Below are 25,884 nucleotides of genomic sequence, written 5' to 3' on the forward strand. Positions count from 1 at the left end.
CCTGCCATATACAAATAATGATTGAATTATACATCTAAAGATATGAACCACAAACAATAAATACCTACATGAAAATTAAATTATTTTAATTATGAAACAGAAGAAAGAAAATTCTTGTAAAATCAAATATGTAAGTCTTTGTTATTCTGTTTCAGGATATAATTTCAGTATGTTCACATTTGAAACTAGAACAGAAATTCGTCCCACTGTAAGAGTGTTCTACAGACAAGACGAAAGTAAGATATTATGAGTTTAATAAATACGAACTTAATATTACATCCACCACTAACAGTTTACATTCAAGTACACATTATGATCTACACTACACATTCATATACACATTATCTCTTTAAATTACTTAAAAATACTGTATCACATGTAAAAATAAGAAAGGTACTTCCCTTTACAAAAAATATACATTATGAAAACACGCATTTATCAGTCTGTAAAATTAATACAAAACCTAATTTACAAACTAACATTATTTCAAATTGAAGTAAAGTGTCTCGCACATTATTATTTTGTTCTTCACACTGTTATGAAAACACCTTTCTTGAAGAGAACAAATGCAATGAACATCCATAATGCTGTCCCCCACAAATTCATCGCCAGGTATTCTCCATGGGTGTGGTAAAATGGCTGCCAGCTCCACGGAAACATCTGTCTGGTAACTTCATGTCCGATGTACAGTACAATTGAGTTCATCCCTGGAATGAAAATTAATATTTAATTAATCACTGAAATTTCTAACAACAAAAAAACAACTTCTAAAGCTTAATACTTTAAAGTTGACGATGATCAAGGTCGTCTTTTGCTGAAAAGCCCCAGGGGACTAAAGGAAAGTTGGTGCTGTCGTTTTGCTCTGGCTAGTCAACACATTGTGTTTTAAATTAAGAATAAACAGCGCAAAAATAACTTATAATATTGTTCATCATAAAAATTCATTATGCTGCTGGTACTCAAGATGTTATCCATATTGACAAAATCAAACACATAACACAAAGAAATAGAAGAAAATGCGAACTCATAGACCAGTTTTTCTTTTTAAATTTAATGTGCAGGTTTTTCCATAATAGAAAAAAAAAGTATCATGAAGGTGAGACATGTCTTATACAGTACATTTTACTACAATTCGAATTGAAAATATTTCCATTTATATACTTCAACTATCATTCAAAAGATATTCTTTATAATACCAAAAAAGTATGACACCTAACTTATTTTATAAATTGTAAGCTATAGTTTAAGTAAAAAGGTTGGTGTTGAATCAAGAAAAATAAACTTACGGAAAAATGGATATTTATGTAAATTAAAATTATATCCTCCACTAGTTGAAGGAGTCAACTTTAGAACAAAAAGTTACTAGGTTTGTAATCAGAAATTTGTAAAAAAAAAAAAAAAAAAAAAAAAAAAAGTGTCATCAATTTTGAACAAATTCACATAAAATAGCTATTTGTATATCATAATCATTTCTAATATTTATATGTATTTACGGAAATATGTTTTAACAGTGATCTGTATGTTATGTAATAATAGAGATTAGTGTTTATAATGAGATTCTAGGCACATTCCTTTCTCGTCAGTACAGTAAAAACAGAGCATTAAAGATGTTATTTCTGTAAACCAGCGTTTTTCAACATGTGGTACATTAAAGGTGTAATTTAAAATCTTGTAGCACACCCATATAATCTAAACCAGTGGTTCCCAAACAGGGGGGAATTTTGAGAGTTTTAGAGGAAACTTGTTTACTGAATGTTGGCTATTGTAGAATGTTTCATGTTCCTCTCTTCACATTAGTCATGATGATGATGTCATCATTTTCCACTAACCATTTAATTTAATTTAAAGCAAATATAAAATATACCATCCATATCAAATATGAATTTCAATACTATCATATGAACATTGTTAAAACGTTTTTAAATTACCGTATTTCCCAGTGTATAAGACGCATCAGCCTATTAGACGCACCCCCATTTTTGTACACATATTTTAGGAAAACCACTTTATCACTTAATAAATTGACTGCAATTCAAGCAAAATTTAAAATCCATGTATTCACTTCTGCTTCACGTTCTGGCCATTTTGCAGTTCCACTTCATAGGTTAATGTTTACTATGAGTCGCTTTTCTTTTTTAAATCCTCTTCTTGTTTCTGTCAAGTTCTTATCATTTTCTCAGTTGGGGGTGGCCCGAAATGCCTTTCTGCAGCCCTGTTACCATGTTCCTTAGCATATGCAATCACACGTAGCTTGCATGCAATAATGTAGCAATACCGACTTTTTCAGCCACAATTTTCAAAGAAGTGAAAAAAGATTAACAGCAGAAATTTATCAGCAATCACAACAATCACGTCAAAAATGGGGAAGTTTAAATGAACAGGATGTGATCATGAATAAGGGCGCATGCGCATCCTCTGAACTCTCTGAAACTGGAATGCTCTCAAGCACTGCAAGGCAGCGAAAAAGGAATACCTGTAGAGTTTAACTTGGAACAGAGAAAATTTTCGGAAATGGCAGCAACAAAAAATTGAACATTGGCATATAAGATACACCGTTTTTGCAGACCAATTTTCGAAGAAAAAAAGTGCGTCTTATATGCTGGCAAATATGGTACACTACGTCAAACCTTTGATATTCATTACCACTCACCTGCATAATGCAAAGGACTGCCAGCCCACCAACGTTTAGCATCTACAACAAGGTATAACACACTCTGGAGCAAGAAAGCCATACTTGCAAGAGCAAGTACATACGAAAGTGACCACAAGTTCTTGTTCACTGGAATCACTCCATCATTCTTTGAGAAATTGCACAGCACTCCAGCAATAATTCCCTGTGACAAAATCGCAAATTAGCAAACATGGAACCAAGACTTATTTTTTTAGATATTTCAAACAAAAAAAGTTTAATACAATTTTGCTGGTTTTTGCTTCTTTTTCGAAATAAAAATTATTTTATATGAAATGTTTCATTTGATAATTGACATTTAATGACATTACTTATGGTTCACCCTGTATATGAACTGTCATGGGCTCAACATTAACATCGCTGTCATCTCCCCATACTATTACTATATTAATTCAGGACTATCCATGTGACTTTTCATTCAGTTTCAAACTTAAGAAAGCAATTATGAAAGTAAATAATCACATTTTTAAATGTAGCTATAACTGAAATGTTAATGTATAACTAATTTATGTCTTTAAATATATGAACATTACCACATACACACATGATTTACCCACTTTACATCTTGTAACAATGAGGATGGTGGTGATAGTGATAAAAATAATAAATGCACATAAACTATATGCTATTCCTTTGTTTGAATAAAATAAAATTAATCTTCTACAAGTCCTATGTAATAAGTAAGTTAGTTATAAATATTAAAGATATTTTATACAAACCACAAATGCAGCCCACACTGTCCATCTGACGAGTCGTGAAAATGTATAATGGTAAAACAAAATAATTCTGCCTGCTTGTACACCTAAATATACCATAAGGATGGACGTGAGTGTACCCAGAAGACCTGTAAAATACAAACAGTAATAATTTCTTAGTACATACAGGTATTGTAACATACTAATGATTTTAAAAATAAATTCATAGACTTCCTAAATATAAAATTTACTAATCTATATCTTGGGCTAATAACCGGACTTGAGAGTTCGAATTTGCGACTCGTATGCTTATATAATAATTGATATTTTCAAAATTGTAAGGAGGAAGAAGACATTGCGAGCTTCAGACTGAGGTTCTCTAGATAGAAGATCCATTCTCCAAGGGAAGTACACAATCCTAACATTGGTATGAAGGTACTGGAACTTGTCAAGGAACAGATATGAGGTAAGAATGTTACTAGTTATTAGTAAATGTATAAATAGCGAGAGACTAATTTAAATCTAATACAAATCATGATCTAATCCAATCCTAAACTAATTTAATCTCTAAAATATAATTACCATGCTATTTTTCTTATTTAATTTGTCAAATATTTCCTACAAAAAGAAGTTTATCACATGCTGTATACAAACTATGAAAATGTTAAATTTAAAAATTAATTATTATTTGAGTAATGTAATTCTACCTCTAGTTGCTTTGTACTAAAATTCATTTTCTGCTGTTTCAACATTTTTGTTTTGGATATGTTTGCTTCCTACAAGGAATGTCCCCAGTTGGCAAAGATGAAATATTCAAAAGATATGTTGTATACATATAAATAAATGTCTGGGAATGAGCACCTGAACACCAAAACCAACATCCACTTCCTCGAGAGTATAAATATTGGGCCACTCTAAACACAAAGGGCAATAAGTGCACTACACCAGATCTTCAGTTAGGTGTTTGCTTAGAATAAGAACAGGCCTAGTCGTGTGTTATGTTAGCCCTGAGTTTTATTGGGTCTATTACACTTCAAAAGGACAGACTTAATTGAAGTGTTGAAATCGTAATTTCAAAAGCTTCAGAATCTCTGTGGGCAGTGTTCTCTGTTCTGATCATACAAAACAATTTTGAGATATTTTTAAGTTTAATGAACAATATCCAAAAAATACTCTGGTTGAGTCTCAGCCCACAAAGCTCATTATACACAAATACAATTACTATTCTTTTGTTCCAATTGTCTCTCTCAATAGATAAAACAAAGTGTGATTTAAAAAATGGAGGGAGGGGGAAGAGAAAAGAAATCCTATGTTCGGAATCAAATGCTTATGTTAGTATTTTCTAACTAGAACTCTTAAGAATTCTTCATACCTTCAGGATCATACGGCATCACAGTCTGATAAATGGATTTGCATGTTGGATTCTTATAAATGTGTTCCTGTCCAAACACCATTCTGTCAATATACCCAGCAGCTCCTCCAGTGCAATTGAAGTTTAAACTATGGTTATGTAAACCACCAGGTCCCAGATAACCTGTGGGGCAATCAGGAACAGGCAGTAGGAAGGTCAACAAAACCTGTAGTGCAGTAAGACAAAGCACTACCAGCCACTGAATCCAGCTGTCCAGTATGTCTTGAATCACCAACCATCGTCCGTACTGGAAAGAAAGAAAACAAAAGGTGATTTCTTCTAGTCATTAAGTCATTATTTAAAGCTATTCTTATAATATTTGATGCTTATAAAGCTTACAAAACAAAAAAAAAAAGGCTGTTAATGTTCATGTCTCAATTTTAAGCATGATTTTAAGTAAAAGGTAAAAAGGTAAAGGTATCCCCGTAACATGCCATGAAGGCACTTGGGGGGCATGGAGGTAGAGCACCATGCTTTCCATGACCTCGGCACTAGAATGAGGTGGTGTGGTCGGCACCACGCTCTGACCGCCTTTTACCCCCGGTACTAAATTTTATAGGAGGCTGAGTGAACCTCCATGATTTTAAGTACTCATTATAATATGTATTTCTTAGTCATGTTTAAGACAACTTTTCTAATATTCCATAGTATGAATGGTATCATAAATGTAACAAAAGTGAAATTAATATAAATGTTGAAATTACTTTAAATAATAATATCTAAAATAGGAACTGAAATAACATTAATCTAGTATTTTTGGTGGCAAAAATTTCACATCTTTTTTTACAGTAAGGACATAACGACTTTTAATGCATTGTAACAATGTGTCCCAAATTTCAACAATACCTGCGTACTATATCGAGACAATTATTTAGAAGGATTTATGATAATGTTTCATCTAATATCAATATTTATGAAGATATGAAATATTTGTTTTTTAATTATGAATTTAATGTTAACAATAACAAAGTTTAACAAGACAAATGAAACTGTTTAACCTGGGAAGATGTTAGATTGGTGAAATTTGGCTCTGTATTTGTTATATTTATATAAAGATTCCGTATTCTTGCTTTGAGATTTACAAGCTCAGAAAACCCAACTAATAGTATGAACTAGAAAAGAACATATGACTTTTAGTTACAGCAAAATTAATTACAGACTAAAACTGCATTAATCCATGATATCACTGTGCCAAAAAGTACTTTGTACTCTCTGAAGAATTTAATGAATCTCTTGTGGTAAACTTACCATGCTTTAGGAAAGATTGCACTATAGGTGAATTTGAAGAACCCTTAAAACCTCTGTTCTAAACTAACGAAAATATACTGCTACCCTTAAGTTACAATTTTACATTTATATGATTTTCTAAGAATTGCGAATTTTATATAGAGCATCAATAAGAACTAGAGCAACAATTTTAACATTACTTTCTATAATATTACCTGGAAGGAACCTTGGGGCTTCATAAACACAGTTTCAATGGATGCAACAACGAAATAAGAAACTCCTATTCTCTGCAGCACTCCAGGAAGTCTCAGAGTTGCAATATTGTGTTTCTTGCGCCCACTGGTGTTAAGAATTACACCAAGTGCGATGAGAATTACAGATCTTTGCAAGACCCGCATGAAGAGGCGTTTTCGTGAGAGAGAACTACGTAGTTGTGAGCGAAGGGAGATGGCTATGCTTGCACCCATAATCCAGAGGAACCTGCAAATCAGTTCACATTATACAATGGTTAGTCCCAGTTTAGCTGTAACGAAAATCGAAATTTGTAACACATCTTCAAGTGGTTAATATGTTCGTCATTCGATCAGAGGTTTACAGATTACAATTCAGCCAAAAATAGTTGGTTTTTAAATGTAATTCATTAATGTGGAAGAAAAAACTAAGCTAGGGGTCCTATGTTACGAATTCATAGCATAAAAGAATCCAGCCCTTAAATTACAAGCTATAAGCAGAATTTACTGGCCATTTCTCACAATAAACAAAATTCAGTCATGTTAGTTATCTCCCTTGCTTATAAGATGCCGTAGCATCGTGGTCTAAGGTATCATGCCTGGACTCGCATTATGGAATGAGAGTTGGTTCGAATCCTGATGGGGAAGGAATTTTCTCATGAAATTTCAGTCAGTGATGAATTTGGGGAACTACACTAGATAGTAAATCCGGTATCCAAAACCAGCTATAACAGCTGGAGGGAACATCATGCTGATCATACATACCCCACACTAATTGGCATTATAACTTTATTTGGTTTAAAATTATGAAATATTTAATTTTAAACTAGGATTAGATATCCTAATACCAGTACTTTATATATAAATTATTTTTAAAATTGATTAATATATTTATTGAAAATTATTGCAATTATTACACGTGCAAGTTACCATTACAGTGGTTATAAGAGACACTGCACTTAAATTTGTTTTATCATAATATTCAATGTTTTCCACACCAAAGCTAAGTATCCAGAAATATCTGATATCACTGATATCAGATGCATATAGGGGCGTGGTTAAATATACTAAGTAACAATACTATTATATAGTGCATATAAATCTGGGCTCCATTAATGTGTTGCTATATATTTTTTACTATCTGTAAATATCTTATCGAACAGTTTCAGCTATCGCTCAGTATGCTAGAGGCTTCTTATCAAAAAGGATATAAGTTCGATTCTGTATATCTCCTGTGAAGTTTGTGATAGGCAGTATATTTGAGACTGGTTTTTTTCCAAGTAATTCAGTTTCCCTTGGTATTTTCATTCTATCATTATTCCCTTATTCTCCTATCATTATCTCTGTAGTTAGAAAGAGATTTAATGAAGCACTGTATCATATAAACAATCTTTAATTCGACATTGTATACTTCGAATCACTATTGAGTAATTTGAACCAGCTGTAACTTCTCTTCATATTCATATTTAAATTATTAATTTAAAATGTAATATTTAATTCGAATTTACAAAGGAAACATTTAGATCAGGCCTGCACAAGGTTTGCGCTCTCCGAGCCGGCTCACAGCTCATGAGCGGAATGCAGATATTAGCTGCGCTCTGTATAAGGGTGGACTGGAAGAAGGGGTGATCTCGTACAAAATAAACACAAAAGGAAGTACTGTTACGAGTGCTTATGAAATGAATTACCGTTCAGTGTTTGCAAAACTATCTTGGACTATTATTAATTAATAAAGGAATATTTATTGTACAGAAGTAATAGAAATTCTATAGCTCCTTAAATGTACAATATCATTTTGTTATATTTTTATTTATCAGTACATCAAAACGAGGTTTTATGCTGTTGGCAGCTGAAAGGAACAGTAGCCTACTGATCATAATGAAACATGAGTTACAGATGTTCGATGTCTGCCTTTATTAAAGTTGATTATAGAAAACAGTTGCTCACAAAATATAAATGTTGAGCCAAACATAGCAATCATTTTCACAGCCAGCCTGTGTAGTCGTAGATATTATTGCTAATGTTTAGTCTTGTAAAACTCAATCAGGCTAGTAGTATTATTCAAACGATCTTTAGTCCTTAGGTCACACTGAAGATCAATAAGTTCGAGTTGTAAATGTTAAATGTTATGTTCCGTCTTTTAGATTCCTCCATACAGTACTGTAGCAGTAGGCAAGCAACGTGAAACAGTTACTGAGAATAGGCCTACACACTGCACTCCACTAGATAACTGAGTGGTCGTTTCCCACTCCTCTACCTATAGCAAGTCTATGTCATTCTGACGTATCTTCCTCTCCATTTTGATGAATAGAAAACACAGCTCTTCCGAGCGCTATTTGTGCAGGCCTGATTTAGATAATTCCAAATTGAATTATAATGGCTGGTAAAGAGAAACAGCAATTTTTCTTGTTTGGCCAAGAATTTAACTGTTACAGAAGGAACTGATCATGTACAGATCTTTTATAGAATTCACATTATATGGAACCATTAAGAATTTCACTTATTCCATGTTTCAGTGATTGACAGGTGCATAAAAGAAAAGAAAAATAGATTGTTCAGTACTCTTGTTTACAGAAATAACTGCAGTATACTTGCTACACCTCTTTCACTTTCAAAACCTTCATCACATGGCACTATGTGGAGAGTCAACGTTTCAAAATCTTAGTAACATTACACTTTGTATGTTAATACAATACAGTAGCATTGTGTTGTTTCCTTGTAATGTCCAAGTATGTTAACTTAGTTAGTTCGATAATTCGACTTTTTTCTTTCCGAGTTCGCATTAAAAATATCTGACTGTATTACCAAATTATATTTTCTAACTTCACATTAATTATTTTATATAATTTACATATCATGTCAATGTTTCTAGAAAAGAAAATAGACTTACCATGGGAAAACCAAATCAGCAACAGTCAAGCCATTCCAGGGAGAGTGTTTGAAAAACCAGTACTGACCACCACCATAGTTCACAAATATCATGACTGAAATTGAAAGTCTGAAAGGAAATATTCCTTGATTAACAAATGAATATATTTCAATTATACCAAATAAATTCCATTTGAGTTTCTGCATGAAAATTGCTGTCCTTTCTTTAAAATAACGATTCATTAAGGAACTACTTATCTTGAAATATTGTAGACCAATGCTTACTATTCTCTATTAACTGCAACTCATTAGCAGATCTGATTTATGACTATGCAAGTGCAGTACAATGCTTTTACTTTGCTTAGTCTATCATTCAAATGTTCACACTCTTACCCTCTAAAAACATCCAAGGACTTGACTCGACCTTTTGATCTCATAACAGTCACAACCTCCGACCTTATTAATGGCGGAGCATCTGTCGGACTAGGACTTCCCAAATCCTGAACACGGAAAACAAATAGACCATATGAGTTAAAACAGTACTATTGTTTGCAGAGTTCTATGGCAGAAGAGGAGTGCCTTTATATGTAATAATGTACGTAGTATACTAAGAGTGTCACAACCATTTATCTAGCAAGGATCAAAATCAATATCGTCATTTAAAATTAATGCTACACAAAAAGGACACTCTAAATTAGAGTTTCTCAAACTTCTGATACTTGCGGACTGGCAAAAGATAGGGAAAAATATTGGATCAAGTTGTTTTTTAGTGTTTATTCTTATCATTCATTATTAAAATTTACTGTATCGTAATACGAAATTTTACGATCACATCAGCAAACAGTTTGTCTATCCTTCTCTCAAACAATAGTATCAGTTGAGGAAAGTAGTAATTTAGGATAGACAATATCAGCAAGTAGTAATTAGGATAGACAATATCAGCATCTCCTTTTGCTGCCAATAAATGAGACATTGACATGGGAAGGCATGGAAGTCACAAAAAATCGAAAATCCGTTTTTTCACAGATAAGATAGTACGAACCTACACCAGTGGCATGGTAAAGCCAGTATGTTGCTAGCAGAAACTGTTCAGCAGCTCATCAAATATGGCGTTAGCGTTAAGTAACGTCCTTTGTAACAGACCCACAAACGTTTTTTGCTTGTCCTGTAAAATTTCGTTTTTTGTAACTTACATGCTTTCCCATGTCAGTGCCTCAATTTATTCTTTTAATTCAGTAAAGAGAGACAAGAAATTCAATGTACAAATGAATGTAACAAAATATCCATACTTACACTCTCCAATTCTGATAATGGAACACTTCGTGCTCTAAGCTGAGTTATCCATTCTGAGTTATATATACATTTCACAAAGTTCCAAAACACTAGGACGGCCAGAAAGACCATAAATGCAACCAGTATTGCTGGAAATTAAAATATTATGCATTAACTGAAAGAAATATATAAGTGACTGAACAAGATAATAATTTGTGATCAGGTTCTTGTTTACACAAATGAAACGATGTTGCCAGAATATAATTATTAATAAAACAATTCAACTTTCATGAACATATTTATAACTTTCTTTCATTGTTCTAGGAAAGCAAGACCTAATACTTGAAAAAAAAGATTATCAGTATCATAATTATTTTGTTTACAAATATAAAACTGAAAAATATAATCATTAATCATTGCTTTTACTCACAAAGGAATTGTTAATGAGCTTATGTAGAAACCTACCCTCAAACTGTGCACATTGTTATATCTGTACAGCACAGAGAAAAATAAAAAATATTAGCTCTTTATTGTAACTGTAAAGTAAAGAAATTAAAGCTTAAATAAAAGATTACCGAAAAGCCCCTGACCTTGAGTAGTCAGTACTCAATTAAATGGCGAAGTACATTGAATGCACGGGCTTATCTCGCATGTCACATGACCGGGTTGGTGTTCACAGGATGATGACTGGGCTACTCTAAGTCTGCACCACTGTTTCTTAGTGTAACATTCAAAGTAAGTTTTTACACTCTTACAGTTAGTATGGACAGCTAATTTTTCATATTTCTCTATCTGCTGTGGAGATCTGTGTGTATATTGTAGTTTTAGGGGTAGTGAAGGTGATGGTAGTATAGGATATAACTGAACAAAATGTGTTGGAATGTACTGTAATATATTACTCTTAATTAAATTCAGAGCGGAAATTTTATGCTGAAAAGTTTATCACTGAAAACAGGAAATTGATATGAGAAACAGTGCAATGACAGGAAACAGATACAGATACTTTGTGTAACAGTTGTATTATAGTAATCCAATAAAAACACCTCTACAGAGAGAATTATCAAATATGTAAACAATGCATTGACCATCACATTTAACTTTAAACTGTTTAGCAATGATACCAATGAATTACGTTTACATATGACTAGACAGTACATCAAATTAGAAGTTCTTTTCTCTACAAAACTCCACGAATTAATTATATTAAAATTAATTGTGTCTAGATGAACCATATTTATTAATTATAAATGTCTTTAAATGTCACAATGAAAGAAAGTAATTTAACATGTGTACTAAAGATATTTTACCATAAAAATTATTACTACAAAATCTGATGGGAACCACATTTTCTGAATTAGATCTATGAGTACAATGATGAGTTGAATAATTGAATAACCAAATTAAAGCATAAAATTGTCATGTTAGATTAATGGTAACAATTATAGGCTTTATACATACATATGTAAGTTTTATCTGGCTCCTGGATGGTATAAATTTTTGAGCAGGTATTCTCTGAGACATTCCAACCATATACTCCATGTTCTTCGAAGCTGTATAATTCACTGAAATAATAAAATTAATTCACATTTCATATTTACATGTATGGAATTACTTAATGAACTGTAATGGTTGTGATAATTCATTAGCAATTATATTTCCAAATACTCTATGAAAACTTGAGTCATTTGGTTCATAAAACAATGAATAACTTAGTGGAAATTATACCATAAGATTTTAGGAATACAGTACAACTTGGTTATAACGACATCCAAGGGACCTTGACAATTATGTTGTTATAAACAAGTGTCGTAGTAACCAAGATTCATATTTTCAGTCTAGTGAGGTGGAAAATGAAAAATAATTAACATAATTAGACTTATTTTAGATTTATGTATTCACTTTTAAGCATACAATGAACACAATAAAATACATGTACAATTATAAATACAGTATTCTGTATTAAAACAGTTTGTTCATTACTCACCAAACTTATTTACTGAGGAGTGAAGTAATCAGTCATTTTACTCTGTTGTCTCCTACTTGCCCAATATACATTTTCTAAATTACATTCTACGTTCATTATTTCAGCTGCAATTTCACTGCTCCTTCTCCTAGCTTCATACGCCCTTCTCTAGCTTCATAGAAATGTTCACAATTCTAATGGCTTCTAAAGTGTCACTCACTTCTTTTAGTGGCCATACTGCGTTAAAATGCGTGCACTTAGTGAAAACTTCCTGTCGAAACTGACCGCATGCAGGTACCATTAATACCGCATGAATTCGGGCAGGTTACAATGGGATGGGGAATCTGCCTGCATTCCAGAGGTCTATGATAGAAGGGGACAGTAAAGGATTTGTCAGATTTCAGCAAAATATTTCTTAAAATACTTTGGTTCTTAGAAAATTGTATTCCAAACTGAGGTTGAAAATGACGTTATATGCAAGGTAGACGCATATACGTTCGTCGCATTAAGCAAGGTAGAGAAGGATATGTGTTATGGGGAATTAGTTGGGACCACAGAATATTTGACGTTATAGGCGAGGTGTCGCACAAAATGAGGTCACTATAACCAAGTTCTACTGTACTTAAAATATGGTCAAATGTCGGTATAACGAAATTCTGGGGACAGTAAAATTATTTTCGTCATATTGAAATTTCGTTAAACTGAGGAAATGCAACATAACATAAAAATAAAAACATTCATACCATGCAATACAATAATGAATGTTGAAAGTATAGATGCAATGATTGAATATTTCTTTGCTACTGCAGACTTCTTCCTAATCTTTGTCTACTTCTTTTAAAATTTAAAGGGATCTGTTTACATTTTCTCTCCATTATTGTGTTGACATATTTTACCTAAGGATACTCTCTGCACACTGAAATTCCGGTTAATCAGAATTTCATGAGACAGTGGGTACAGTACATTTCAAATAACTTCATCTCAAACAGCAGAAATAACTAAAATGCTCTCTCAATTAATAACACTCAATAAAAGAATTGTATTCCAATGGATACCATCCCATCGTGGAATCCTGGGAAACGAGAATGCGGAGGCTTTAGCAAAGAAGGGCAGCACTGCTACTTACAGACCTGTTACTAAATCTACCTATTACTCTGTGAAAAGATTTATTAAATCTACATACTTAGACTTCAACAAACAAAATTTGATAACACAATCTGAAGGAAAAAATGGAACTCTCTGCATCATAATCCACAGTTGATTCCAGATTTACCACGCAAATCGTCTGCAGCTGCATTTAGATTGGCAACAGGCCATGACTGTTTGGCCAAGCACCTGCATAGAATTGGAATATATCAGTCCCCTAACTGTCCATTGTGCAACTCAAATCAAGAAATGGATTAAGAACACCTCAAAATCTGTGCTTCAGTGGCTGACCATGACTATATTTGAAAAATATTGGAGTACAAGAGGTCAAATGACTTTGTCAAACACCTGGCATTAGAAAACAACAACAACAACATTTCAAATAATAAAGCTGATTTAAGTTTGTCTCACAAGATGCTAAATGTCTAGTGCATTAAAAAAACCTGTTTTATCTTTTAACAGCACATTTAGTCTTCTTCAGTACATGGGTAAAATACAAAAGCTTACTATAGATATATTATGTATATTTGTGGTGGATTAGTACAATTCCATTTGTGACTGAAGAGGCCCAATTAGAATAGTGGCCTAGGCAAAGAAGTACTGTTAGGAGGGAAGATGTGAACAACCTGCTCAATGAATTAGGCTACAATATGCATCTGCAGAGTTATGTAAATCAATCTTCTTAATGTATCCAGATGTTTGCTGACAACATAAAGTCCACTATAATTCACTGTAGTCTATTCAGTTGTTTTTCACGAGAGATGAGGGCATTTTGATCAGTGTTCATTATAGAAGCCTGTTGCTAGTAGCCAGAGTTGGGGTGTAGTCAATATATACTGCAGGGCTGTCTCTTCTGCAACTGGTACTGATGATTTTAATTTACTTCTTTTGTGGTTTATGGATGGGCAGTATAAAAGAGTGTGTTCCAGATCTTCATCATGATTATTACACCACAGACAAGTGGGATTTTCAGAAATGTGAAATTGGTATAGGTACAATTGTGTGACAATGTGACCTGTTCTGGCTCTTGTTAAAAATGTTTGAACATGTCTGGGCAAGTTTTTGTACATTTCCAGGTCATTTGGTTTCTTTTGTACAGACTGTAAAAGTTTTCCCTTGTCAGAAGAGAGCCAGTTGTTGTTGCAGAGTTATGTAATGCAGAAATAAATTGATTCATTTGGTCATATTTTGAAGAAAGGACTTTTTTTTTGTTCTAACGAAATTTTCGCAATATTGGCATTCATACACACGAAATTATTTGACATTGCACTTTGTGGAGCTATGGACAGGGATTACAACTCTCCCCCCCTCGCCCCCAGTGAACTGAAAAACTTCGTTAAAGTGGTGTTCATTATATCCAATATTTCACTAACTCCTACTCCTTATAGGTTCAAAGCATCTTTTCAACTTTGATGTAGCCTAAATTAATTTTGAAGACCATATCACTGTGATATACTCATAAAATTAATACTTACGTGCAATATTCTGAATTTTTATGTTCTAAGTAGAAATCTACAGGAAATGCTGTATTTATTAACAGTGATGCAGTATCATTTGCAGCTATACTTATGTTTGCGAAATCACACTGTAACAATAAGAAATACAATACAATATTACTCAAAGAATACTAATACAAAAACTGTTATGGTTGTCTTACTTCAATACAGCTTTACAATTAAACATGCTGATTACAGTGCCATTGTTCTCACTTCTCAAATGTTGGTAACTATATACAACAAACTCTCGATTATCCATGTGCAGATTGTCCAGTTTGAGGGTTATCTGTGCACCATTGAAGTTCACATTATTTTCATTTTTGTCACGAAATTTGGAATGCATGCAAACCAAGCTTGGAATCTGAGTCAGCGAGTCTAAAAGTGACCTCATTATAAAAATGATTGTCCATAATAAGCCACCTCTTTCCTGACACAATCTGATTATAGCATCCTCGTAAGGCTTATACAGTGAAATCTGTCTAAAGAAGGCATTTGAAATTACTGTATAAAATGGAAATTTCATCAGGTGGCTGTTTAATTGACTAAAGTGTTTCATGAATCACCACGAAAATTCTGAATTTTATTGACTTTTTTTTAGTACTGTACAGCGTAATCAATTCTATACAGTTAATATTAACCATGCTTACAAAAAAATTACTAAATTATGGTTTATTTAATGATGCTCACAACTGCAGAGGTTATATCAGTGTCACCGATGTGCCAGAATTTTGTCTCGCAGGAGTTCTTTTACATGCCAGTAATTCTCCTGACATGAGACTGTCGCATTTAAACACACTTAAATGCCATCGACCTGGACCAGGATCGAATCCACAGCCTCGAGCACAGAAAGCCAGTGTATATAAACTACGCTACTGAGGCTGATGCATGCTTACAACTACAGTACAGTATTACATTCAATCATTCTGCATTTCACATTGTGGAGTTCATTAAATGAAATTATGGAATAATTTTTTGACACTTTAGAGAACTGTGCAACGCCTTTCAGTGTTAACAGTTTTAGATTTTTATGTTTTCTTTTCACTGCACAGTTCTCTAAAGTGTCCAAAAAAGTATTCCATACTTTCATTGTATTCATTCTAAAGTTTGATCAGTTATTTTTATGTTTTGAAGAGCATGAATGTCACTTCCATCTTACTCAGATATAGAGATACTTACGAAAGATACCGAGGAATTAATCTTCGATAGAACAAGTCTGTGTTTCAATTCTTTAAAAACGAGTAAGAATTTATAGTTGTGCAGAATCAGAGTGAAATGTGACTACTCTTTGGTTTTCGTTAGCATTTTTTTGACAGCAATGTCACTCCTGCTTAGTGCTAGCCAACTTGGGTAAATAATAAGATGTAGTGGCAACAACTACTTGTCTTTGGAACTGCTCCTACTTTGCTCTGATATTTTGCCCATAGGCTAAAGTGTTGAAATTAAAAATAAATATACGAGTGTATTTATATTGTATGTAAATTTTGTATTTCATAAAACAGTACACAGTATAATTTTAAATTCCTTTATAAAAATTCAGTTACACAATTTACGCATTTCAGTTAAATTGGTTTTTGGCTGACAGAGGTTCGGTTAACAGAAGTTTCATTGTATTAACTTTACAGGTATGTGGATATCTGCGTGAATAAATCCTACTTAACTATCTGTATTGTTTTATTTCTAACAATTTATTATTATTATTATTATTATTATTATTATTATTATTATTATTATTATTATTATTATTATTATTATTCTTTTAGGGTCAAAATTTTGTATTTAGAGGATAGTGGTGTACTACAGCATTATAAAACTGGAACATGTCTCTTCAAGCTTTATTTTTAGCATTTGTATAATTCTTCCACAAAATTAGCACAATTTATTACAGTACATTTGCTTTCAAAGTCTCCCTCTTTTCTGTAAGTCAAGAAGAACACCAAGCAAACTACATTCACATCTACACCCCCACATACTACTCACATATAGGAAATGCCTATACCGATCACATCTTCACAATCACTCACACTTGCACACATGCACGCATCCATATAAATATTTGCAGTTTATAGCTTCTGAAGCTTATAAATATTTGCAGTTTAAAGCTTCGGAAGCTCTTGGCATATGAAATGAAATTTTAATAAATGGAAGTGAGATGTGAAAGGAAACATGGTCGAGTAATCATCTATTAATGATGCTTACCTCATAGCTAAAAACAGTCGCACAATAAACATGTTACATTATCGTACCTTATCACATTCTGCTGACTGGAACCAAACTGTTACCGGATCATGTGCCGATGATATGATTTGTAAACAAGCCTGATCTAATCCCAACTGGGACTTACTTCCATTGCATTGTTCATTCTCATTCACTATGAATGCTTCCTTCATTTTGTCTCTCTTCCTTATGAGAAATTTCTCTTCATGAGCTAAGTATTTTTAACTGAAACACAAGATCAAAACAAAGGATTACTATAGAGTACATACCCCACTTCAAGACCATAACTATGTCAAAAGTGTAGTGGAACCTACACGGTCCAGTCATGCTCTGGTAGATGCTTTTGTTGTCCAGGCTGAAGTCAAGCATGCATACAGAAACACAAACACAAACAATCCTCAGACCCTGTTTACTTACTGCACTACTTATCCCCAAACCTGCCACAAATCTTTTTATGCAAGACAGTATCTATGCTAATAATAAATCTGTAGCCGAAATCTTTCTGGTAATTTTCGATTTTCCAAAAATAATTGGTCCTAACATATATAATTAACCACCCTGAAACCGAAAATTGCTTTTTTGAAATTTTTGTTTGTATGTCTGTCTGTCTGTCTGTATGTTTGTTCCCTTTTCACGCGATAATGGATGAACGGATTTCGATGAAAATTGGAATATAAATTATGTTCGTTGTAACTTAGATTTTAGGCTATATGGCATTCAAAATACATTAATTAAAAGGGGGGTTATAAGGGGGCCTGAATTAAATAAATCGAAATATCTCGCTTATTATTGATTTTTGTGAAAAATGTTACATAACACAAGTTTCTTTAAAAATAATTTGCGATAAGTTTTATTCCTTGAAAAATTTTGATAGGACTGATATTTAATGAGATAAATGAGTTTTAAAATTAAAATAACTGCCCTCTAAGGCCGTATAATGAAATAAAAAACAAATGACTTCGTCTATAAGGGGCCTTGGACAGCAACAATCGAAAGCTATGAAAGATAGCCTACAGAGAATGTTTCTGTGTTTGTATGAAGTAATATCGGAAGCTAAATTAACCGATTTGTATAATTAATTATTATTTCACCATTGGAAAGTGTAGTTTCTCTAGATGGACATAATGCTATAATGTTATTACAGTAACTTCTGATATAATATAATGTAATATAATATAATATAATATAATATAATATAATGTAATATATGTAATTTAATATTATATAATATAATTTAAGTTATTTGAAGGGTTCAGAACCATAGTGGGCCAAACGCCATTTACTGAATACGTAGAAAACAAGGGTTGAAATTAAGTTATTACCATAATTCAATGGAAACCTATAACAAGTAAAATAAAGTATACACGTTAAATCTAAATGATGTCAATGTTCATTAAACTATGGTTGCACGTAATAAAAATTAGAAACATGTTAAAGGAATTGTCATTGCACCAATGAGTGTTCTCTGGACCAAAATGATCGCATTTTAATTATTTGGATGCAATTTAAATTAAGTAACATATTAAACGATTTATCCTTCTATCAAACACGAATGTTCCCTGGATCAAACGTCCTATTTTAATTATGTAATTACTTTATATTTATTTCTGACGGGTGCAGCGGAGCGCACGGGTACGGCTAGTTCATAAATAAACTCTAATCATACCAATATTTGGCACTTCATGATCATTTTCGTCATTGACATGCAAGATTGTCATTTCGACCAGGAATTATCGAAAACATACCAGTATTTCAGACTATTATTATTATTATTATTATTATCATTATTATTATTATTATTATTATTATTATTATTATTATTATTATTATCATCATCATCATCAATATTAGGCCTAGCTGAAATATTAAAAGAGTATTGTGATCAGTAAAGATCAAAACATGAAAAAAAATAAATAAATAAAATAAAATAAAATTCAAGGGTTGTGGAGGAAGGAGTCTTAGGTAAGTATTTTTAGAAAGGGAACAAGTGGTCTGTGGATTCAAACTTGTACGTAATATCGTGAAATATTTTTGGGCCAGTTTGAATTACGAAAAGAAAAAACTACCATAGTGGGACTCGAACGCAGGGTACGAATTAAGATTTCTGATGAGGGGGACAGAATCCTAGGTAGGCAATACCATACATAAAATTATTATTATTATTATTATTATTATTATTATTATTATTATTATTATTATTATTATCCTCATTAGATACGACTCAACGCTTGGTCGCACTGAGTTGCTTGTCTTGCATCTTGATCATAATAATAATAATTATATCCATGAGCAGGCTTAAGATAAGATATGTAATTCTTAAGTTATTGATTGATGTCAGCTTGCCGGTGATAATAATACATCAATATTATTTTCTTAGATTACTTTATAATATATACTCGTATTAAAACAATTATATTTTTTGAGGGGGGATAGAAGTTGTCCCTGGCAAGGATGTTAATATGAATATTTCCAACAGGGGAAATCCCCCCCCCCATCACTCCCGTTAATTCGCACCCTGCTCGAACGTGCTAAATACCCTTTGACTTGAGGTCTCACGCGTTATCCGTTACACCACAGCTTCATGTCGATATCTGAAATAGATACAGTAACGAAAATTAATTAAACAAAAAGGAACGCAGTGGCGTACTGTCTCATAATTTGCCGGCAGTTTTACAGGTTCTGTAAAAACTAAATTTTGAAAACATAGTTGATTAATTCTTAACACTTGGGCTTCATTCAATCTCTAATACCGTCCGAAACCATTCCATAATCCTATTTTAATTTTAATACTGGATTATGAGTATGTAAAGAACTTTAACTGTTAACTCAGATATTTTTCGTCAGAGACACTGGGTTCGCAATCTCAAATTGCTTGTCTACAACCCCTCTATAACCAGATAAATTTCTTCGGTTGAATTCTGAAACATTTTGTTTTTGCAGTACGATACATAGAATATTCAGTACATTGTTAAAAAAAAATACCTTTGTTTTTGTACACGATTTTTATTTTATATAATGCAGTTTTGAATTACGCAGTTTACCTGTGTTAAAGTGTTGGAATTCCATTATTACAGATATTGACAGATACTAGTATATAATAAAATTATGTACGTACTAACTTTCAAGTATACTTCTATAATGAGCAACAGCTGGTCATAAACTCATGACTTCTAGGTCGCTAGGAAGCAAAGCTATCCCAATTTATTATAGGCTCTGAAATGTCCTTCAAGTGGCAGGATGTTAAGGCTCCCACCTTTAGAGACAATTGACACTGAACAGTAGTAGGAACGTCAATCCTACGTTAATTGTTGCGTAATTCACAATATTTTAAAGTATGCAATTGTCCTTAATCATCTGAATTTAAACACGCATTAGGCCTATATGGACTATTATATTCTACCCACAATTTTAGATGACAAATTAGTGAATACCGCAACATCACTATGTTAGTAAGATTTAGCTTTAGATTTATTTAATAATAACATATACATAAAAACGTTAGATTAAAGTACCCCGAAAGGGCAAAGCTCGTGTTCGGGGACAGTTCCGTTACATAAATATACATATTTTGTGGACAAAATACTTAAGAAAAAAAGGTCACATAAAGATGATAATAATAAAGTTAGTAATAATAATACTAGTAATAACTGAGTGAAAAAAGACACGATGTTGAGATTGGTGGAATAAGTTACAGTAGTTTTAAATAACTTTATATAGCCTACTGTATATAAAATAAGTCGAGCTTGCATGTGAGAGATTTGTTTTCATGTATTTTAACGTTAAACAAAGTAACAAAAAAGTCAAATTTTGTTGCGAAATATTAAAGGGGTTTTATATATCACTATTTCTTCAAACATTTTTCAGACTTAAAAACAAAAGAAAAGAATGTTGTCTGCTGTCCACATAAAAAAGAATGTAAGGTTTAGAAACTAAAATAAATGGTAAATACAGAAGTTGTGCCAAAAAACTATGAAATGACGGAACACATTAGGAAATTCCTTTACATTAACTAACTTAGTAGTATGAAGTACACCATTCGGCATAATAGCGACAATGAAAAAACAGCTTGCATCAAGTGAAATAATTAAGAAATACATATTTTCTTCTACACCACACGAAATACTGAATTAGCGTACTTAGGCCTATGGCTCATACGCAACCATGCACGATCCGATGACCGAAAGTCTTGATAATCGAGACAACTAATAAGACAATTGACATACATGTTATTGTATTTCACAATACAGAACTACTGTATTTACTTAAATACAAAACAAATCTTGGTCAGTATCAGTATAACGTCATGCAACTTAAGTAAGCCTACTTGCGTGCTGGACGTGTCTATTTGTGATAAACTAGCGTAATAAAATGGATATTAAGTTCAATAGATACTCGTACTACAAAAACAAGCTCTCTATGTACATTGAACAATTGGGATAAACCGGAAATCCGGATTAACGGTATCCAGGTAAACTGTAATTATATCCTAAAGAAGATTTAGGCCTACTGTATAAAGAGTATGAGATTAGAGCTGGTGAGATTATTAAATAATCAATAATCCGTAGCACGACAGCCCGTGAAGGACCAAAGCCGACTAGCCGGCTGCTGGCCTATGTCTACATGCCAGCAGATGTGAACGATCATCCAATAATTACAGGAATACGTGCGATCAGAACGATGACCTCCCTCCCCAAGCTGTTATAGCAGGTTTTCGAAACCGGATTTCATTATCTAGAATAGCTCCCCAAATTCATCATGATACTGGGTGGGCACCGGTCCCATACATTGGCCGAAATTTCATGAGAAAAGTCTTTCCCCATGAGGATTCGAACCAATGCACACGATGCTAAACAAAAACATTTGAATAGTTCTCGATGACGATAAGAATTCTTAGCATGATTTTCTTCAGAGCGGAAATTAATATTATATTCCTACGGCAAGTAAATTAACTCAATCTCAAAAGGGAGGCGTCCAGGTAAAATCTACGGTGATTCCTCACGCACGTGAAAATTCCACTCTTGTAGTTATACTCGTCAATCATTATGTAATCAATTTAATTAATTCTGTCTGCCTTACAGTGCTCTCTTCAGATAAGGGAATTAGTCTAGTAGGGTGAACAAGGTCTTTAGTTGATTATATGTATATGAAGATAATGGTAACCAACCAACTTAAACCAATCCGCAATAAATAAATTCACTTTCTTTTTTTACAAATATGTGAGTAATCAATCTGCAATTTCTGTTCACATTCATGGTAGCCTATAAAATGATTACATACGTTTTCTTCCATGTTACTTATCATAAAGACAGTATTTCATAATGAAATGTAACTTCATATTAAAACTACAATGAAAATAATATGAATAGGCTATCATTATTATGTGATTAACTGCAATAATGTTTTATCATCTATATATATAATTTGAACTGGTAATGAAAATTACGGGAAAACGGCTGAACGGATTTTAATAAATGACTCCTCATTTTGAAGCTTAGAACCCAAAGTTTTTCAGAAAAAAAAAGTATTTTTCAGTGAAATGTCAATTTTCCTACTTCATTTCCCTATTTTCCAAAATCCATCTGTCGTCAGTTTTGAGAAATAATGGCTTAAGAATGTTTAATGAGATTATTACCATTAAAAATGAAATATTATTATAGTTAATACAATTATGTGAGTATACCTATTTGCCACACATTAATGCTATATTGATATGAAAGTGAAACCTTTTGAGGTTTTATGTAGGCCTAAGTAGACGCAGAGAAAGAATATTTTAAATTAGATCTTCATTTCTATAATTTACTGAATAACAGCTATATATAATGTTACTGAAAACTATAAAACTTACGTAAGATAACACTATTGTTATTAAAAATGAAATATTTTTATAGCTATCAGTGATGTGGGTCTTTCTCATATATTTAATGGCAATGTGATGTACATATTTATATGTGTGATTCTCTAATTTTCCTAGGTAGTAATGATTCATGTTTCCTATTTTATCTGCGTCTTGAAACTAAATCAAAATTAATTTCATATTTCTTTGGTTTAATCGAACCTGAAATTTTCTTAACTCTCACCTATAATCCGCAATGACCTTAAATAGCTACTGCATTACTCCCACATGAAAAATTCTCACAACGTCCTAACATTTTACTTGCGTTTTCGGGTTTTCGCATTGAAATTCAAGAACTGAAGACGCATAAGTTTAAGGAAAAGTATTTGGCATAAATAGCATTCACTATTATGGACGCTAATAACTTCCAAAATGTCTGGTATTCTTCATTGGAAATAAATTTGAAAAATTTTAATTCGAACTTCTAATGAACTTAGTTTGCAGCATTTGCTGCACAAGCCACTAGTAGGCTATAATCATTTATATAGAATGTCTTACACTTTCGCAAAAGAAAGTTCTATAACATTGTTGAAAACAGACGTATTATTCATAAAGCTACCAAATCCACAGCATACTTCACCGTCACTTTTTGTGGATCTCGATTTCTGTCAACCAAAAGACTTGTATTACGGAAGTTAGAGTAACTAGGTCTCGCATTGGATAAAAAAAAAACTATGTGGGGAAAAGGTGTGTGCGCAACAGAAGAAACTTGATCCGATTGGTGCTAAACTAGAAATTTAGGCAAAAAAAATAATCCTCGCTCAATAAAGAGACTGAAAATATAGGCCTATCTATCTAGAGTTCAATAAAGTGGGGCCCATTCCTTATGATCGTAACATAGGCGTTACGTTCAACAGTAGCTTTTATTAAACCGCCACTAGAATAGCTCAGACAGTAGATGAGTTCGACTGCTGATTCGGGACTGCGTTCGAGCGTGAGTTCGATTCCCGCATGTGCCGATTACCTGGTTGGGTACTTTCCGACATTTTTCCCCATCTCTAATAATTAAAGGCAAAGATAATCACATGAAAAATCCTCGGAATTTCGAAACACAGCCTCATTATCACCAATTTCATCGACGTTAAATAACCTGCTAGTTGGTACAACATTATTATTATTATTATTATTATTATTATTATTATTATTATTATTATTAAATAACCGAAATTGCCTCTACCTTGCCATGCTTACTCCAGCAGGTATCACTTTTAAGTTGTCGATAACTTATCGAATTTTGCTAAAATTATTCAAATGTTTCAGTGAATTTAAATGGCTCAACAGTTTCCAATTCTACATTTTCTGTTAATTCCTAGTAAACATAATTATGACTTAAATAAAAGTTGTCACATTACGAAACACAATGGTTTCTGGCTATAAGTTACTGTACATTGGTCGAAATCAAATCTAACATGGATCTTAAGTTTGTACGTAATTGAAGACTTTAGGGGTAAATAATTCAATAACCCACATATACAAATTGCATACATTTTAATTTTTACTGCAAACACAAGAGGATTGCCATATTTTTCAAGCAGCATAATTCAGTAATTTGTTAATATATTTTCATAATGAAGTTATTTAACCATATCAAAGATAATGTGGCTTATAGGCTGTTAACAAAAAAACTGTCAATCTCAATTTTGAGAGTTATCACTATTTACCCCCGAGGTCTTCAATGTTATACATTCCAAAGTAACCCAATATAGTATAATGAAGAAACCAGGATGTTTCACATCGTAATCCAAACAGTTCCAAGGACGTAATGAATTCCCTAACACAATGACTATTCCAAACGTCACTAGGCTGCAGCAAATAGCTTTGTGTATATGCACCTGTGCACAATTGCGGAAGTAACTCACACTACTCAAAAGTGAACAAAACATTAAACCAAGATTTCGATTTCCTCGTATCCTTCCATTCTAAACAGAGTACATGCAATGTTGTAAATGTTTTATGGGGTTTCGTAAATAAAATTAATGTTTCAGACAATACGATCGAAATCGTGTGAAATTAAATGGTTATCGATTATCCAACTGATAAATGTTTTGTCATGTTGATAAAATGTAAGCATTTTGGTAAAGCTGTACGAGCGACGTAATTACTTATTTCTATGCACATACTTACAGTTCTTGTATTGTAGATTCAGTTTTCATTTTGCATCCGCTGACATTACCATATCATAATACTTAATGTCTACTGTTTCGTAATAAATCACAGTGCACCACACCAGTGAAATTGCCGAACTGACCTATCACTTGTTTACTTGTGTGAGATGAGGTACGATGAACTACTACAATCGTTAGGTCCGTCGGAATCGACGGAATAGTGACAAAACAGTATTGCCAAACTAGTGTGAGGAAAAGTTACTAAATAACACTAGAAAATCAGCTCATATGATCTATTGCAGTGGTATTCAATCTTATTTTTTTGCTAGTGTGCCCCCAAAATACTTCTTTTTTTTTTTACCTTCGTACCTCCAAACTGCATTACAATTAAATAAGAAATAGCAAAAGACTATGATTGATGTGTGCAGATTAAATCTACACTAATAATAAATCTGTAAGCGAAATTTTTCTGGTAATTTTCGATTTTCCAAAAATAATTGGTGTTAACATATATAATTAACCACCCTGAAACCGAAAATTGCTTTTTTGAAATTTTTGTTTGTATGTCTGTCTGTCTGTATGTTTGTTCCCTTTTCACGCGATAATGGATGAACGGATTTCGATGAAAATTGGAATATAAATTATGTTCGTTGTAACTTAGATTTTAGGCTATAT

General features: G+C 32.6%; 1 protein-coding gene across 1 annotated transcript; it reads right to left on the minus strand.

Moving 5' to 3' along the window:
- Positions 1 to 237: 237 nt before the first annotated feature.
- LOC138710831 (heparan-alpha-glucosaminide N-acetyltransferase-like) lies at positions 238 to 25,400 on the minus strand. The gene is made up of 12 exons (XM_069841976.1): positions 25,229 to 25,400; positions 17,241 to 17,436; positions 14,977 to 15,086; positions 11,851 to 11,954; positions 10,414 to 10,541; positions 9,514 to 9,620; positions 9,143 to 9,250; positions 6,238 to 6,502; positions 4,757 to 5,042; positions 3,409 to 3,533; positions 2,651 to 2,834; positions 238 to 707 (listed from the first exon to the last, which is right to left on the minus strand). The coding sequence occupies exons 2-12, from the start codon at positions 17,382 to 17,384 to the stop codon at positions 529 to 531; spliced, it is 1,740 nt and encodes a 579-aa protein (XP_069698077.1). The 5' UTR covers positions 17,385 to 17,436; positions 25,229 to 25,400; the 3' UTR covers positions 238 to 528.
- Positions 25,401 to 25,884: the final 484 nt, after the last annotated feature.

This window comes from Periplaneta americana, chromosome 12 (genome assembly GCF_040183065.1).
Source record: "Periplaneta americana isolate PAMFEO1 chromosome 12, P.americana_PAMFEO1_priV1, whole genome shotgun sequence".
Taxonomy (NCBI): domain Eukaryota; kingdom Metazoa; phylum Arthropoda; class Insecta; order Blattodea; family Blattidae; genus Periplaneta; species Periplaneta americana.

Coding starts and splice junctions, on each gene's coding strand:
- LOC138710831 (XM_069841976.1), bottom strand. CDS start 17,384: ATGAAGGAAGCATTCATAGTGAATGAGAATGAACAATGCAATGGAAGT. Junction 15,087..17,240: donor AGTCAGCAGAATGTGATAAG/GTACGATAATGT, acceptor TTATTGTTACAG/TGTGATTTCGCAAACATAAG. Junction 5,043..6,237: donor AGCCCCAAGGTTCCTTCCAG/GTAATATTATAG, acceptor CTTTCTTTCCAG/TACGGACGATGGTTGGTGAT.